At 39.0% G+C, this 16986-nt stretch overlaps 2 protein-coding genes across 2 annotated transcripts in view; both read left to right on the top strand.

The window, feature by feature from the left end:
- Positions 1–16986, top strand: part of CNTNAP5 (contactin associated protein family member 5) — an 847743-nt gene that overhangs the window by 689699 nt on the left and 141058 nt on the right. The window contains exon 15 of the mRNA XM_047722671.1: positions 16753–16880. Within this exon, the coding sequence (XP_047578627.1) occupies positions 16753–16880 (128 nt within the window). The remainder of the gene's footprint in view (positions 1–16752; positions 16881–16986) is intronic.
- LOC125096039 (peptidyl-prolyl cis-trans isomerase FKBP1A) lies at positions 11195–12826 on the top strand. Its single transcript, XM_047722672.1, has one exon. The coding sequence runs from the start codon at positions 11352–11354 to the stop codon at positions 11676–11678; it is 327 nt and encodes a 108-aa protein (XP_047578628.1). The 5' UTR covers positions 11195–11351; the 3' UTR covers positions 11679–12826.

Raw genomic sequence — 16986 nt, forward strand, 5'->3', positions numbered from 1 at the left:
TTCAATTGGAAAAGAGCAAACACTTGCCTCCCCTGTGTTCTGCTAAATGGGCCACCTCTTCAGAATGCTGTAGGGCTTCTTGGGCCCTGAGACAAGATACCTGGATGCTTTCTTCTAACCTGAAAATCTTCATAAGGGTAAAATCAAACAAAGTTGACTAGACTTAGTTTGGACTTCTCCATTCCTCGGACCCCCACTTTACCCTGCAGTGCCTTCTCTCATAACATCATGGAGGAGTGCAATAAAATATAACTCATATTTTGAATGGATACCATGTCTTTTTTAATATTATATTCCTCAAGATCTATTCCTTTTACAGTAGAAACTCAGTGGCAGTTAGCTGAATACATGAATTTAGAAAACTTTTAAGGAGGAAGGGTGATCACAAAATGTCTCCTGCAAGCTTGAGAGATGTGTGTGGAGAAGTTAAATGATTTTGTTGCTGGGAAAACATATTCAAAATGATCTGCAACCAGTAGCTTACATTAACTCATTTTGTGAATTCATTAAATCCCCTTCTCTATGCTTGATATCAGAAATGTATATACTTATAGACCTGAATGGAAACAACTTTATTTCATTATGTATAATCAGGGAAGTTGATATGGGGCAGTAGAATATAAAGGGAAGGGGAAGTGTTTCTCCTAATTATCTTCACTCCCTTTTGGCTGAATTCTTGATTTTTGCTCACTGTTTTATTTCCTGTGGTGTGGCCCTTTCCATACTGAACACTGCCTCAGTGCCTTTCTTTCCTAGGGAACAACCAACCAGGGCTAGCCTTAATTTACTGAGCAATTAGGGGTAGTGAAGGAAAATGACATCACATTACTTAAAAGTGGAAAATAAGCTACCACTCTGATGAGCTTCCACACTGTCTCCTCTGAGACTTCCCACTGGCCATCTCTTTTACTCAGATTCCAGCCTCTTCTTCCATTGAACTACTCACTATCTTACTAAGCTCTGACCCCTTTATATGTTGACTTAACTTCATCATCTAGGCTGTACTCAGAGGAGTGTTTCAAAATGTCCTTTCTGTCAACTCTGGTGCTATCATACCTCTATCAACATAGAGGTCATTGTATATTTCATAACCTTTTCTAGTTCCTTTACAGTCAGGGGGAAAACCTCTATTATTTTCTACTTTCTGTGGTGAGTGACCTCTATTAGGGGTAGCAACATTTAATTTTAGATATAAATGTTGTTCAACAATCCACATAACTAGGATCAAGAGAAATGATCTGAACTTCCTTTTGTAAAGATTCCTACTTCACTGTGACTCGAATAACATGTTGAACATCTCAGGGCAAAAGTCAGATGAGGTCAGGAAGTTCCTTGTGTCATTCTTATGAAGGAGCAGAGGCTAAGATTTAACTCTTCTGGATTGCACTCATTTGTATCAGGACAGTCACAGGTTGGTATACATGAATCTGAAAAATACTTTGTTATAGGATCAACTGTACTTACCATTCCATCTGATATTTACTCATGTATCATCTGCTTACTGCATGCATGGTCTTTGCCAGTCAAGCAGTCTTTGGTGCAGAGAAGGTCAAGGGCATTACAATTTCTGCCTTTGAGGAACTCACAGAACAGTGAGAAAGAAAAGAAATAATCAGTTAGTTAGCAATAAATGTACTGTGTAATGAATTTGGTAATAAAGATGAGTATAGATATGCCCAGAGCTATGGTGGATATGGACTGGGATAAGTGGCAGTTAGGTTTCGAAGGACCAAAAAAAGTTAGCTGAAGTTAGTGTAGTACAGTTAGGTGGAACCTCCATATGCTCAGACAGGGAAATGTGAAATATAGAAATCGCTACTTCCCCAGAACAATCTGTAGTGATTATTGCCCCGTCGTCATGTGGGGAATTTACAGGAGAGGAAGACAGGAAAGAAGACCAAATCCAGATCAAGAAGCTCCTTGTATGTGAACTAATAGTGAGATCCCTTTGTCTGTGACAAGACTGTGAACACAGAATATCCTTTCCACCAGGACACCTGGCAGAGTCTTGTGGAAATGCATTCATTACCTATCTATTTAAGTCTATTATTTACTGTAGAAGGGAAAAGTACAGAAGCTTACACAGTTGTGAAATAGTCTTTTTCCTCTTTTATTCTCCCAAGCACACTCTTAGCTTGCACGTGGTCAAGTGGGCATTCCACACATTTCAAGTTTGTGTTTCAGTTGAGCATGCCCCTGCTAATATCTCTGCTATTTCTATGTGCTCCCCAGAAAACTCAAATATATTTACCTTGTACAATTCCCTCAAGTCTCTGCTCTTGATAATTTTTATTATTATTATGTTATGATAGTCACCATACAGTACATCATTAATTTCTGATGTAGTGTCCCAAGATTTATTGTTTGTGTATAACACCCAGTGCTCCATACAATACATGCCCTTCTTAATACCCACCAGCAGGCTCACCTAATACCCCCCTCCCCTCCAAAACCCTCAGTTTGTTTCTCAGAGTCCACAGTCTCTCATGGTTTTACTCCCCCTCTGATTTCCCCTCCTTCATTTCCCCCTTCCTTCTCCTAATGTCCCCCATGCAATTCCTTATGTTCTACAAATAAGTGAAACCATATGCTCTTGGTAAAATTGATCAGAAAACTGATTTGGGCTAGTAGAGCATCTAGGAGATAGTAGTTTGATATATTAGAACTCCTAGGTAGTATTGTCGCTAAAAAATATCACCTATCATATACCAAAGTGTTCTTGGTATTTTATGTACTACACCTCATAGCATCATCCCACCACCCATCTCTGTTCCCCAGAAAAGGAAACTGAGGATCTGGCATGATAAGTGGCTTAGTTAAGGTCATGTGACTAAGGGGGCAGAGTAGGATTCTGCTGAATCCCAGGATGTTCTTGGTGACTCCATGAAAGGAGCCACCGAGTTGAGATTCTGAGTTATGACAGTGGGTGAGGATACCAGAGAGACCTCTCCCAGGGCTTCTCCAATCACATATGGTAGCCTCTGGGTTTCTTTGTGCTGAATCAGGCTGCTCAGGGGAAGCTTAGCCATCCTCTCAGCCTCTGGAAATTGACAATAGTTTATTCTGTTTTAATCAACCTCTGTAACTGAATAAATTTGTGCTATATATTTCAATAAGACCAAGTAAATGTGGAAAATGATTATGGGGGGGTGAGAGGGAAAGTGAGTCAGCTCAGAAGATGGAGGTGGATGGAAGGGAAAGAAGAACTTGATGAACACAAGAAGTGTGACTTCTTAGAGTAAAGGAAGTGTCAGGTAGGCATTGGAAATCAAGTATACTACTGAGCTGACATCTCCAGAGGGTTCGGATCCAGCCAAAGAACTAAACCGTAAGAAAAAGAAAATAAAATGAGAAAACTTGAAATGAGTAACAGTTTTACAGTCAGTGATTGTTTGCAAAGTAACTTGTCTTCAATCTGATGGTTCGACGTAAGAAATCCTGCCAGTTGGGTGTTTTCTGATCCCATTACTTCAGACTGATAGACTGTGGAGAATAGCAAAGGACACTGGGGATAGCTCCAGGCTAGAGACAGACAGTATAGGATGTGGGGTTCTGTAGGGTGGGAAACTGTCATCTATGTAGACAGATCCAAAGGCTGGTTCTGGCAGCAAGTTGGAGGAGGCTGGGAAATCTTTCAAAGTGTGCCTCTTTCTGGTGGCCTGTGGTCCTAATGAGGACTTCTTTCAGCCAGACAACCAATCAGAACTGAGACAAAGCTCTACTGTTTAACAGTGAAACATCTTTTAAAATTTAGTCATAAGGAAGTGAAGATATTTTTATTTGATTTTCAGTAACTTTGTTCTTTGCCACTTGTTCCTTAATACACCCTTATATAAAGTAATATGGTACAAGATTGGAAAAGAAAATGACGTAAGCTTTAAATTCTGGTCATCTGGTCATCCAAAAAAGGGAAGCTATTATTCTGTTTCTTAAAAAAATGTAGGCTATTTTTAGGTTTTTTTTTTTTTTTTTTTTGGAAATGGAATCCTGAAGCTTCAAACTGCTCTTTAGCCATTGATTCTACCTCTCTACCACAGAGAAATTATTTAATAAATGGTGTCACATCCATGAATGAACAATTGAATGACTTCTATTGGACATATTTTTACTTTTCATAGGTCAGGCTATGGTCATTCCAGGATTAACTGATCTTTATTTCATTGTTAGCTCTTATCCATCTTTTATAACCACTCAAGAAACATTTACCCAAAGTTTAGCCTAAACTTCCCACTGCGCATTCATTTTCCTTCTATCAAAGCATAGTTGGAAATGGCCCCTCTGCTCCAAAAGTTATCTTTTTTTTTTCAAGATTTATTTATTATTTATTTTGAGAGTGAGAGCACAAGCAGGGAGAAGGGCAAAGGGAGAGAATCTCAAGCAGACTCCCCACTAAGCATGCTCCGATGAGATGTAGTGCTTAATTACACAACCCTGAGATCATGACCTGAGCCAAAATCAAGAGTCAGACACTTCACCAACTGAGACACACATATGACCCCTCCCCAAGGCTATCTTTTTATACATTTGCCTTCAGCTTTTCTCTTTGGTAAATACATGTCTTATCCCTGACCTTCATGAAGAGCCTTCATGCTATTCACATGAGATTTATTGAGACAGTTGCCCTTAGGAGGAAGAGGCTGGATACATCCAAGGGGTTTAGAGTTTGCTCACATAGGCTGTTCTTTGATTTCTTAGATCTTTCTTCAGATTTCGATTCCTGAGGTTCCCAGACTTGCTGCAGTGAGGGTGCTTCATCCTTGTTAGTGTCCTAAAATAGGGCAGGAATCCTCAATCCTGAAACAAAGGAAAGGATCACCTCAGAACATACTAAGGATATGCATTTTTATTTAGTTAGTTAGTTATTTAGTTAGTGAGTTAGTTAGTTAGTTATAACCTCTGCTGGTTGAATTTTATTATTCATGAATCTGCTTATGAGCAGTTCCAAGGCCTATTAAGTTTTGGAAGTGCTTTTGTTCCTAGCAGGCCTTAATTATGAAAGCTTTATCTAGGTTTTAACTCTTCAATGAATTTCCACATGCATCTAGCAATATAATCAGGACCTGAACCTTGTGTTAGAGAGAAGTATGCATGCTACATGGCAGGTCCTTCATGTACTAACTGCTGAGAAAATGAATGAGATAATGAATACATGGTGTTTCCTTTCTCCAGATCCTCTCTCCCTGACCAAATATCTCCATCACTTGCTAGTTATAGTCTGCTGTTTCATTTGTTACATTTCCATTAAAATGTATGTCCTGGGGCAACTTGGTTTTGGCTTGTTTACACTAAGTATCCCATGACTAGATACTGGACTGTTTTTAGACAGAATGTTTTGTGGTGTATCATATTGGAGATAATTGAAGATATTGCATAACAAGAAAAAAAGAAACAATACAAAAGTGGGGAAAAACTTATATCAGAGATTGATTATTCAAAACCAATATATCACATCATTATTTTATAGAATTCTAGATGGAGTAAAATAGTTGATATTTTACCAAAAACAACATTTAGGATTTTTTAAAATTGTTTGTTTGTTTCAATTCAGTGATGAGACCATCCTAACATCTATTGGGAAAATACTCAACATAAGGAATTTAAGACTTGTGGGTTCTAGAAAACAAAACATAGCTATAAAATGCTCCTTTTACTACTTCTAAGAAACAAAGATGTAGACAGAGACTTTTATCACATTAGTTCTCTGTCAAGCTTTACAAATATACTATGTCTAAATTGTCTGTGGAATCAAATTACTTGGGTAGTTATAAAATTTTAAATATCAGAAATAGAACTTGAAGTCAATATCAAGATTAAGAGTTTTCTAATGATGAACATGTTTTCATGTGTCTGTTAGCCATCTGTATGTCTTCTTTGGAGAAGTGTTTGTTCATGTCTTCTGCCCATTTCTTGACTGGGTTATTTGTTTTTTTGAGTGTTTAGTTTGGTAACTTCTTTATAGATCTTGGATACTAGCCCTTTACCTATAATATCATTTGCAAATATCATTTCTCATTCTGTGGGTTGCCTCTTAGTTTTGTTGACTGTTTCCTTTGCTGTTCAGAAGCTTTTTATCTTGATGAAGTCCCAAAAGTTCATTTTCACTTTTGTTTTCCTTGCCTTTAGAGACTCATATGTGGAACAAAAGGAGCAGTGCAGAGGAACACAGGGGAAGGGTGGGAAAAATGAATGGGAAGGAATCAGAGTGGAAGACAAACCATGAGAGACTCTGGACTCTGGGAAACAAACTGAGGGTTACAGAAAGAAGGGGGCTAAGGGGATGTTGTAACCAGGTAATGAGTATTAAGGAGGGCACATATCATGATGAACACTGAGCATTATGCACAACTAATGAATTGTTGAACACTACATCAAAACTAATGATGTACTATATGTTAGCTAATTAAACATAATGATAAAAAAGATTAAGAATTTCCATTTACATAGTATATTTTATATAACATTTTGATTTGTACTATTATTGTGTAACAACATATTATAATTATACTTAAAAATGCAATGAGTCTTTGGCTTCTATTTTAATTTGCCTACCTATCACTAAGTGTATGGCATTACTCACCTAACAGTAGCTCTTACTCAGATCCAAATTACATGGGCTGCTTACTTCTTTTATCTACTCTGCATGTTTGCTCACAGTTTTCAGTTCTGATTCACCCAATTTAGGTTTCTATATTTAACAAAGCATAAGAGGAATATTTCTCTTGCTTTTTTTAACTTTAAGAGTTTATTTTAATAAAATAAATACATTTTATTATATCCTTACTATAAAAATTTAAATATTTCAGAAATATTTAAGTAAAAAAGTAGAATCTCCTTCCTTACCACTGGTTGGAATCTCTACTTGTATCCCATATGTAAAATCTGACACCTAGAGATAATAGATGGGCATGTAGGGCATTTCTACATATAAATGTCTTCCTATGCATATGCCACATTTACTAAATATGAGATAATATTAAATATAATATCCTGCAACTTACTTTTTTCACAAAAATATGTCTTGGAGAGCTTTTATGTGGCCTAATTAAATAAGCATGAAAATAAGTACATACTGTCCATTTTAATGGCTGCAAAGTATCCATAGTATGATTGTATTGCAAATTATTTTTCCATTCCTTTATGATAAACATTTTCCTTGTAAATGACTTTTTCACTATTGGAAAAAAAAATGTATCAATGAACATTGTTGAGTCTTGATTTATACCCTTTCCACTTTGGAAATTATTTCTATTGCATAAAACCCCAGCTTAAAATTGTTAAATTATCCATTTTTCTGTTTTGCTAGATGTGGCCAAATTGGTGAAGGGACTTAAGGTATTACATAGACCACAAAGGGATCAGTTCAGAACTGGATGCTCGGACTCTGTGGGGGAAATGATCCTCTCTGCCTGAGGAGGAATGTGCAGTACTCACTAGGGTTAAAACAGGGCCACACAGAAAGACGTCAGTTATAACCTCTTTCTTCTCAGAACTTGCTGGAACCCTTAGGCAAGTGCAAACAGCTTGGATGGACCCCAGATATCATTTCTGCCATTACTGGCATGACTTCTGAGGTCTGGGGGATACTCTTGGCTAACTACAGATAGATCCTAGCATTTCTGCACTTCATTTTCAAAGTGTAGATTCTTCTTCATTAAGGATAAGAAGGAGGAAGAGAAGAGTAAGAGGTGAGGAAAGGAGGAAGAGAGGAAATAGTTCTATCGGCTTTGCAAATCTGCCTTATGGATTTTCAGAGAAAATATCATGAACTAATATGCATAATACACTTAGAATGCTGACAATTGTAGCTACTTCTTCTGGCAACAGTCTTATTTTCTAGATGTAAAATGTAATTTATCTCTAAGTAACATTTTATTATGTAATGAGATGATCAAATCCTGGATGTGTCATTACTAACTATACAGTCTACATCATTTAGCCTCTCTGGGCTTCAAGTTCCTATTTTATTTAAAAAAAAAAAGAAGAAGAAAGAAAATAAGGAAAAAGAATATCTTTGGAGAGTTGAGAAGTACTGGCTGAGTTAGCAGTAATTTGTGTGCTGAGCAGATGTGCCATGAATTTGGTTCTCAAAAATTTTTTAGTCATCATGTTTATTATTTCCCCTATTTTTAAAGAAGCTTAAATAAAAGGTAAGAGACAAAATTGATTTATAGAAGTTAAACAGATTTAAGAAAAAATACATCTATGTCGTAAAATAAATAGAATTAAATAGCAGACAGAACAATCAAAGGTATTATTCAGCTGTCAAACTCTAGGTGAAATGAGGAAAGAAAAAGGAAGGTTCCTCTTCCCAAAACAGAGCTACTCTCTGAAAATTCACTCGTGAAACTCGCCATGTAATGGATGGGTCTGCCCACAATAGAAATAAACCAAGAGAGTGCTTGTAAATGTGTAACTGAAGAGTTTGTGGGCTCCCAGACTCCTGTCAAGGTGACCCACATGTAATCTCAGGGAATGCAGGGCTGGAAAATGATTGCAAATTAGTAAACTGAAACCTAGTCAATTGAATTGTATCTTGCCTGTGTGAACGGAATGGGGATGGTCAGTCCAAGACCTGTAAAGGCAGCTCAAGGACTCAGGGGCACAGCTGTTATTCAAGCACTACCTGGAGAAGATGTAGACTGACTGTGGGAAGGAGCAGCAACCATATGCAAGAGAGCCACTCTCTGTAGGAGTGAGACCAGGAGACCAGAGAAGCACCATGGTTACAGCAAAGGCATGCTGTTCAAATCCTGATCCTTCCACTTGTAAATGATGCATGCTGGGAAGGTTAGTCACTTCTATAAAATTCCATTTCCTCTCCTGCATAAGACAGGTGCTGATAACAATATTGTCACAGGGATGTTCTGGGGATTAAATGAGATCATGTGTAAAAAACTATTTTTATGCTCACATGGCCATGGAAAGGCAAGAGGCAGCTCCCACGCTCACATTCAGTGATAGGAGGCATTCAGCTGAGCCGCAGAGCCAGAAGTAGGTTCTAAGAATAGCAGCCCTAAACTCAAGGAATACCTCTAACCCCTGCATCATTTTTCTTTCTTTCTCTCTCTCTCTCTCTCTTTTTTTTTTTTAAGAAAGAATTGTCTGTAAAAGACAACTGTGGTTTTAATAAGCATTTTACTGTCCAGTCTACTATGTTAAACATGGAATTTGGACGACACCTGGAACAGATAGAGACCTCTTATCATAACAAGGCTTTAAGCAGTAGAGTATGAATCATGGTCACATTTAAACAATAGAGTATGAAACTGAGAGTCTAATGGTGGAGAAGCAGACTAGGAAGACATTAGTGAGATTGGCAGGAGAAAGCCAGTGTAGGTAGCCATCTCCAAGGACCAGGCAGCTGGACCTGAACCTCCAAGACCTGGAGCTCCCTCAAAATAGAAGTGAGGCCAGGAGGGTGAGGATAAGGCAGCTGGATGGAATGGCATATAGCAGGTGAGCTTGGTGGAAGTGGTGGATCATGAATGAGGGAGGAGGGAGGAAAAGAGGAAGGGGAGACGTGTGTATATACGGTCTCAGCCCCTGAGAGCAGGGGGCCTCATCCTTCACAGAACTGAGTAACACATGCAAGCAGGGGAGCAGATCCCTGGAGCAGCAACAAGTGGAAGGAGTTGGGGCATTATTCCTTAGAAATGACTGTTGACGTCCAAGGGAGGGGGTCAGTCTGTAACGTTATTCATTGTGTGTGTAACAGGGAGGAAGGCAACACTGTGAAAAGATACCACAGAGTGGAATGAGTTAGGTGCTGACCTATTCCACGGAAATTAGCAATTCAGTGTTGCCTTGGCATGAAAGGAGAGAAGACTGATTGTGGGAACTGAGGAGGCAAGGGAGAGGAGGAGTGGAAGGTAAGAGGGAGAGTGCAGATAGTTCTGATAAGAACTTTTCTGGCCCTATTGGATGCTACTTTCGTTCATATCCAGAGCAGGTTAATCAAATCATGCCTCCAAAAATCTTCATCTATGGTAGCATTTTTTAAATTAACTTTATACTCATAAAATCTTGAGGGTCATGGTAATTTCTTAATAATAAAGTAACATTAGGTGGCCTTTGGCTGTATTCACATACCAAGGCCTGATTTTGTTTTCCTCATACCTATTTGAGAAGAGCACTATGATTTCAAGTTTCTAGAATATTTACAGAAGAACTATAGTTTCCAAATATTTAAATATTTGCAAAATCATCATTTTACCCTTCACATTTTTAATGCTGGGAATGGAAAACAAGAATCCAGACATGGTCTGGTCAGTATAGGGCAGAGAGGAATGGATATGGCCTCCTGATGTGCACTTGTCTATGTGACCGCAGTCGATGCTTGCGTTTGCTTTTTTTGGCAATTAAGTGACAACCAACCTTTAAGCTAATCCTCTAGGTCCTTTTCATCAGGAAGTCTTAAGAAGGAAGATACAGAGGAAATAATTGCTTTAACCAAGGTTAGGGTAGAATTACTGGCAAGCATCGATACCATACCTCAGACTTGCAGACTTGCTTATGGACACCTTGCAGCCACAGAAAGTGGAGGACATCATGTCACTCACTCAAGGGAAGGCTGTGCAGAAAGTCCTGAGACTCACCCATTCAGATTCACATAGGGACTTCAAAGGGTGCTAGAATCTTCAGTTTTTGCATAATTTGCTAGGTATTCCTACCTTATGCGTAATGTATTTTTGTTTTGTTTTGTTTCATTTTATTTTTTTTTTTTTTTACTTTCAAGTGACTAAAAGAAAGAAACATAGAATAAAGGAAAAAAAAAAATCTCTCTTAATAGGCTCAGTGACCCAAACGTTTTCTGCTAAAAGAAGCTTACAGAGCCGCAGTTAACCAAATTTGATTGATTCATGAAAACAAAAATGTTAGCATATGACTTTTCACCACATTTTACCCAAATGATTCACTAAAGAAATCAGCGGCCCCTGTTTTGTCCTGAAATCCTGAACCTGGTAAAATCCCAAGAGGCACATAAAGGAAGAGGAGACCACATTGCTTCTGACGGGTTTTTCCATTAGCTCATGTGGGTTTCCTGAGGACCACACATGTCTGTGACTTGTACCCTTGGAGCCTCCATAAGCTGGAGTCTCTGACTGGCATCTGTGACTGGCCTCTGCTCATTCCTGCCAACAGTGAGGCTCTCTTTCTAATTTTTCCTTTAAAAATTATTTGTATTTCGGCGCGTGCGCAGGCGAGGCGCCGAGGGCCGAGGCAGAGTCGGGGAAGCGCTGCCAGGTCCTCTGTGGGTCCACGCCGCCCGCCGTGCAGCCCGCCCGCTCGCGCGCCCAGCGTCCCCTGCCGCCGCCGCCTCCGTCTCCGCCGCCGCCTCCGTCTCCGCCGCCATGGGAGTGCAGGTGGAGACCATCTCACCCGGAGACGGGCGCACCTTCCCGAAGCGCGGCCAGACCTGCGTGGTGCACTACACGGGGATGCTTGAAGATGGAAAGAAATTTGATTCCTCCCGGGACAGAAACAAGCCCTTTAAGTTTATGCTAGGCAAGCAGGAGGTGATCCGAGGCTGGGAAGAAGGGGTTGCCCAGATGAGTGTGGGTCAGAGAGCCAAACTGACCATCTCCCCAGACTACGCCTACGGTGCTACTGGACACCCAGGCATCATCCCGCCAAATGCCACTCTCGTCTTTGACGTGGAGCTTCTGAAACTGGAATGACAGGAGTGGCCTCCTCCATGAGCTCCCCATTCTTGGATGTGCTGCGGAGGGATGTGGCGCCCTCAGACGTGCATACGCGAACCCGGACGGAGCTTTTCCTGATGTTCCACTACACTCTTTGTCTAAACATCGACCCCGACTGAATGTGTTCTGTCACCCGGCTTTGCTCTTTCCCTTTTTCCTCGTATGTGTGTTGACCTAAACTATATGCCATAAACCTCAAGTTACTCATTTTATTTTGTTTTGTTTTGGGGTGAAGGTTCAGTTTCAATCTTTTGGATCTAGGTTTCCACTTAAGTATTAGTCAAGTATTAACAGCACAAGTAATGGGTTAACTTTAGAATAGGAATTGGTGTCGGGGTGGGGGTCAATGCAAGAATCTTTATTTTATTTTATTTTTTTTTTGGATGAAATTGTTATCTATTATATATTAAACATTCTTGCTGCTGCGCTGCAAAGCCATAGCAGATTTGAGGCGCTGTCGAGGGCCGAATTACTCTCCCAGTTGAGAGATGTCCTTGGGTTGTATTAAAAGCCCGACCTAAAACTGAAGTGGTGGCGGGGGGGAGAGTTTTTGCCTCCACTGCCCCGCCCCAGCCTCCCCTTAAACCTTCTGCCTTTTGAAAGCAAATCGTTCTCACTGCAATGTTGGACACTACAGGTATCTGTCCCCAGGCCAGCAGGGACCTCCGAAGCCTTCTTCGTGGCCTGGCTTTTATTTTATTATTTTTTTCTCTCCCCATCCTGTGGTTTTTCTAATGGATATTCAGGACTTTTGTAATCTCATAGCTGTCCAAGCTCCACTTCCCAAATTTTAAGAACTTTAATCGAAAGTTTAAATTGAAGGTGCTGTTTGTAGACACTTAACACCCGATGAAAGCCCAGCCATCATGACAAACCCTTGAGTGTTGTCTTGAGAAAATGATGCTGGTCATCACAGCTTCAGCATCTTCTGGTTTTTGATGTTCGGCTCCCCCTGCTGATAATCAGAGTTTCCTGGCTTCTCCTCCTCCCCCTCTCACCCCTTTGCTGTCCTGTGTAGTGATTTGGTGAGAGAAATTATTGCTGCCTACCCGCCTTCCCCCACCTCCCCGCACTACGTAGGAGTTTCAAGTTTTATTATTGCAATAAAAGTGCTTTATGCTGGCTTTTCTCAAAAAAAAAAAAAAAAAAAAAAAAAATTATTTGTATTTCACATTTTTATTTCAAACGTAACAGGGAATGTCATAACTATTGAATACCTATTTTGTGTTAGTGTGTTAATAGTTTTATATGCATTATCTCCTTTGATTTATACAAAATCAAATTGATATTATTAACCCCATTTTAGAGATAGGGAAACTGAAGCCTAGAATAACCTCACTAACAATTTATAAACTAGTATATTGAGTTACATGGATTCAACCCATAATAGTCTGGTCCAAAAGGCAATGTTTTTTCACTACAACATAACCCTTTCTGCACTTATAAACTATGTGAGTACCCTGTACTCTTAGGGAGAATTTTGTGTATTATTCCAAAGGAAGACAAAATCTATAAAGTGTTTTTCCTTAAGAAGGCAAGTTCAAACAAGCAAGAAAGGAAAACAAGTTAATGTGCACAAAGAAATGTACAGCTGTAGACTCCCTGCTTACTAGTAGGTACTACCCTAATTTGTATCACTGTATTATCTTGTACACTAAAATCCACCACCACCAACCACAGATCTCGGATATTCTACTCATTGAATCTTTGAAATGTTTGAATCATACCTGTCACAAACTGAATTAAATCCAATTTTATTCTCACTGTGACCTTAAGAGAATGATTAAATGCCTAGGTTGTCCATAAGCAGAACACAGTCCCCACATTCTTTTGGGCAGTGCAGTATTGGGTCCCATCATACTCTTTTTTGTTTCTTCAGAATTTTAAATCCATTGTCAAAATTTTAAATTTAAGTTTTACATTAATATGCCAGTGTGACCCACTTGTTTGATGTTCATTAAAAGCATAATTACTTGTTACTAACGGGTATCAGTTTCCTTTAGTCCAAACGAGTTTTTTCTACCAGTTTTCTAACCTCTCTCTCTCTTTCTCTTCCTATCTCTCTCTTTCTGACAATGAAGGTATATGTTAGGTTTCATTTATTATCCAAACCAAAGCTGGCTTCACTTGTTTTTGTTACTCCTCTGGCCCCTGTAGGAATTTGACTTTGTATCTCTTAAAAAAAAAAAAGTATTTTTGGTATTGTACCTTGCATTATCAAACTAAATATGAAATTTTTTTCTCTGTTCCTTGGAAGAAATTTTTATTCTTAGAATGCTATTTATATATTCCAGCTCATTGACACAGGACATCAAATTGATGCAGACAGGGTGCCAGAGTGGGGAAGGGAGACAGTAGTTAGCATTGATGGACGGACTTCAGAATCAACCATTTTCACCTTGAAAATAAAAATGGAGAGAAACAAAATTCTAGAGCAATATACTTTCTTAGAATTACATATAGGTTTGTCTTTATTCAACTTTGGCTACTTAGAATTTGCTTTGAATTCTGTGCTTGAAAAGATATTGAAATATGAAGACTCAAATTTTACCTTTTGTCTTTATAACATTCATAGATGTTCTTTCAAACAGAAACAGCACCCTTATTCCTAATCCTTTGAATTGCCTCTAAATACAGGTATTCAAATAATAAAAAATGGATAGTGCATTTATTTACCTTTTTGGTATGTGTGCAGGTAATTATTTCATTTATTTACAACCAAGATGAATTGATATTTTTTCTCCAAATTTCATGAGTTGGATGCCAAATATGAACATTTAATTTTCTACAGTGTTCTATGTAGTATGAGAACTCCCATATAGAATTATAGCTGGCTAAATAAAAAGATGGATTGACTTGCCTAAGGCTACAGAGATTTCAGGGACAAAGATAAGAACTGAAATGAGTGTTGCCACTACCATTTTTGATCATTTATCATAGATTAGGCACCGTGCTAAGTGATTATATGAACTCATTTAATTCTCTCAATAACTCTGTGGTATAGACTTTATCTCCATTTTAAAATTGAGGATGCTGGGGAAATCTCAGAAACAAAATTATATGCCCAAACTTACACAGCTAGGAACTGGGACTTGGGATTCCAGAACAAATCTGTGTGCTTCTGAAGCTATGCCCTTAGCACATCACATCACACTACTCCTGCCATGCATCCTCAGTTCAGAATATTCAGGGATATTATTTTATCTCTAAACCAGAGCTATAAATGATATGTAAATGATAATGAAATGTAACATTGATTTTGAGTGTGTGTTCAGTGTTTTGCTGATTTCTTTGTGACTACAGAGAGAAAGGCAATATGAATCTGCTCCTTTGTGTTCTTGTTAACAAATTGCTACATCATATACTTTGCCCTGAATATTGGTGTGTGGTGCTCTGTCCCCCAATTCCCATGCACTGGCAAAAGGTTCCATCCTGTCCTTAACTAAGGCTGTAGTGGGTGAGGACTCTAGCCCACTCTGCAATTTTCAAACTACCTCATATGACTCAGTTCAGCTCGTCATTTAAAGTTGGTAGCACACCGGATGGATGGAGCATGGAAATGAAAATGTTCCATCATCTTTTATAGCAGGCCACCTGATGTTTGGATGAGTTAAATGGAGCAAGATAACAATGGAAAGTTCACCTGGCACACTTAAAAAAGGCTTTGGAGGAATTTTGGTTACTATTTCATGACTTGCTGTAATATAATATTTTTTGTATTCCCACCACCCACACCTCCCCCCACCGCCTTCAATCGGAAATGTCAGTATTTTATTAGTCACGAGTTTCAGATTATCATGTGGGAGTGAAATGTTACACATAATATACAGGCATCTTCAAAGCATATAAACATGTATTTTTGTTAAATGTAGACATGACTATTTATGGCAAGATTGTTATATTTAGACACAAGGTAGATCATATGTGATCAAGGCCCTGCCTTTTGTGTCCTGTGAACGTAGGTTGTCTGATATATATCTTAGACTCAGTTTCCTCATCTGTGAATGAAAATAATGGTACCCACTTCACAAGTGTGTTGTGTGGGGAAAATGTACTTATCCCCTAATATATTTCTGGCTCAGAATAGTTATTTATTCAATGCAGGTTTCTTCTCTGCAGTTTTCTTCTCCCAGGTATTATGGTATGTTCTTACCATGAATCCAAAAACACAGCTTTAAAAAAGGGAAAAATAATACTGTCACCCTATTTATTTTTAAGGTTTTTTTTTCCCCAAAGGGTAACTAGTTATCTGCTTGCATAATTAACAAAGACAAAGATGTTAACTCCCAAGGTCTTTAAAACATAGAGCAAAATGAAAAGCAGCAAAACAGGTTAACTCCGAAGACTTGTTTTTACCTGGAGTTAAAAGGTGATAAGAAGCATCCCAAGCTGATTAAAACCTATAGGCAGGGGCGCCTGGGTGGCTCAGTGGGTTGAGCCTCTGCCTTCGGCTCAGGTCATGGTCCCGGCGTCCTAGGATCGAGCCCTACATCAGGCTCTCTGCTCAGGGAGCCTGCTTCCCTTCCTCTCTCTCTGCCTGCCTCTCTGCCTGCTTGTGATCTCTCTCTGTCAAATAAATTAATGAGGATCTTTAAAAAAAAAAAAAAAAACCTACAGGCAGGTGGCTGGAGCAAGTCCTGGGAGTGATTTCAAGTGGGATTTGTGGTGCCCATTTCAAGTTAGTTACTGAGATAGCCAATCTCTGTGGAAAGAGAGATGATGTTTAATGTTACATCAACAAGGCATTGGGCAGGTGGGGTGCTGTCAGCTACAACAAGAAACAGCAAGCTCTGTAAATTACCTGTGTTTCTGGAAAGACTTAGAGAAAATATAACTTCCCTGGTTTTTGGAAGCTGGCCAAAGGTTTTGTAGTTGGCCTTCCAGTCTTTTGTATATGCTTATGAGACGAAAAGCCTTCTGGTTCCCCCTCCCGGGCCTCACCCTGCTACTGCAACCACCCAGATCACCTTTGAAAAAAAGGAGTCTTGGTAAAAGAGTCCCTACATTATCCACATTTTCTCCTCTTTTTTCTTAAATTTATGTTTTTCAGGACAAATGATACTGGGTTTCTTTCCTTCAAAGACCACTTGCCTGTCACTCAGATAGTTATCACTGATACCAACAGATCAAACTCAGAAGCTGCTTGGAGAATTGGTCCCTTGCGTTGCTATGGAGACCGTGAGTACTAAATTGAAAAAAAAAAAAAAAAAAAAAAAAAAAAAGCTTTCTCGCTTTCTCTCTTCATTGCATAGGCACAAGATGTCTTTATTCCCTTATCCCTTTT

This window comes from Lutra lutra, chromosome 3 (genome assembly GCF_902655055.1).
Source record: "Lutra lutra chromosome 3, mLutLut1.2, whole genome shotgun sequence".
In the NCBI taxonomy this organism is placed as follows: domain Eukaryota; kingdom Metazoa; phylum Chordata; class Mammalia; order Carnivora; family Mustelidae; genus Lutra; species Lutra lutra.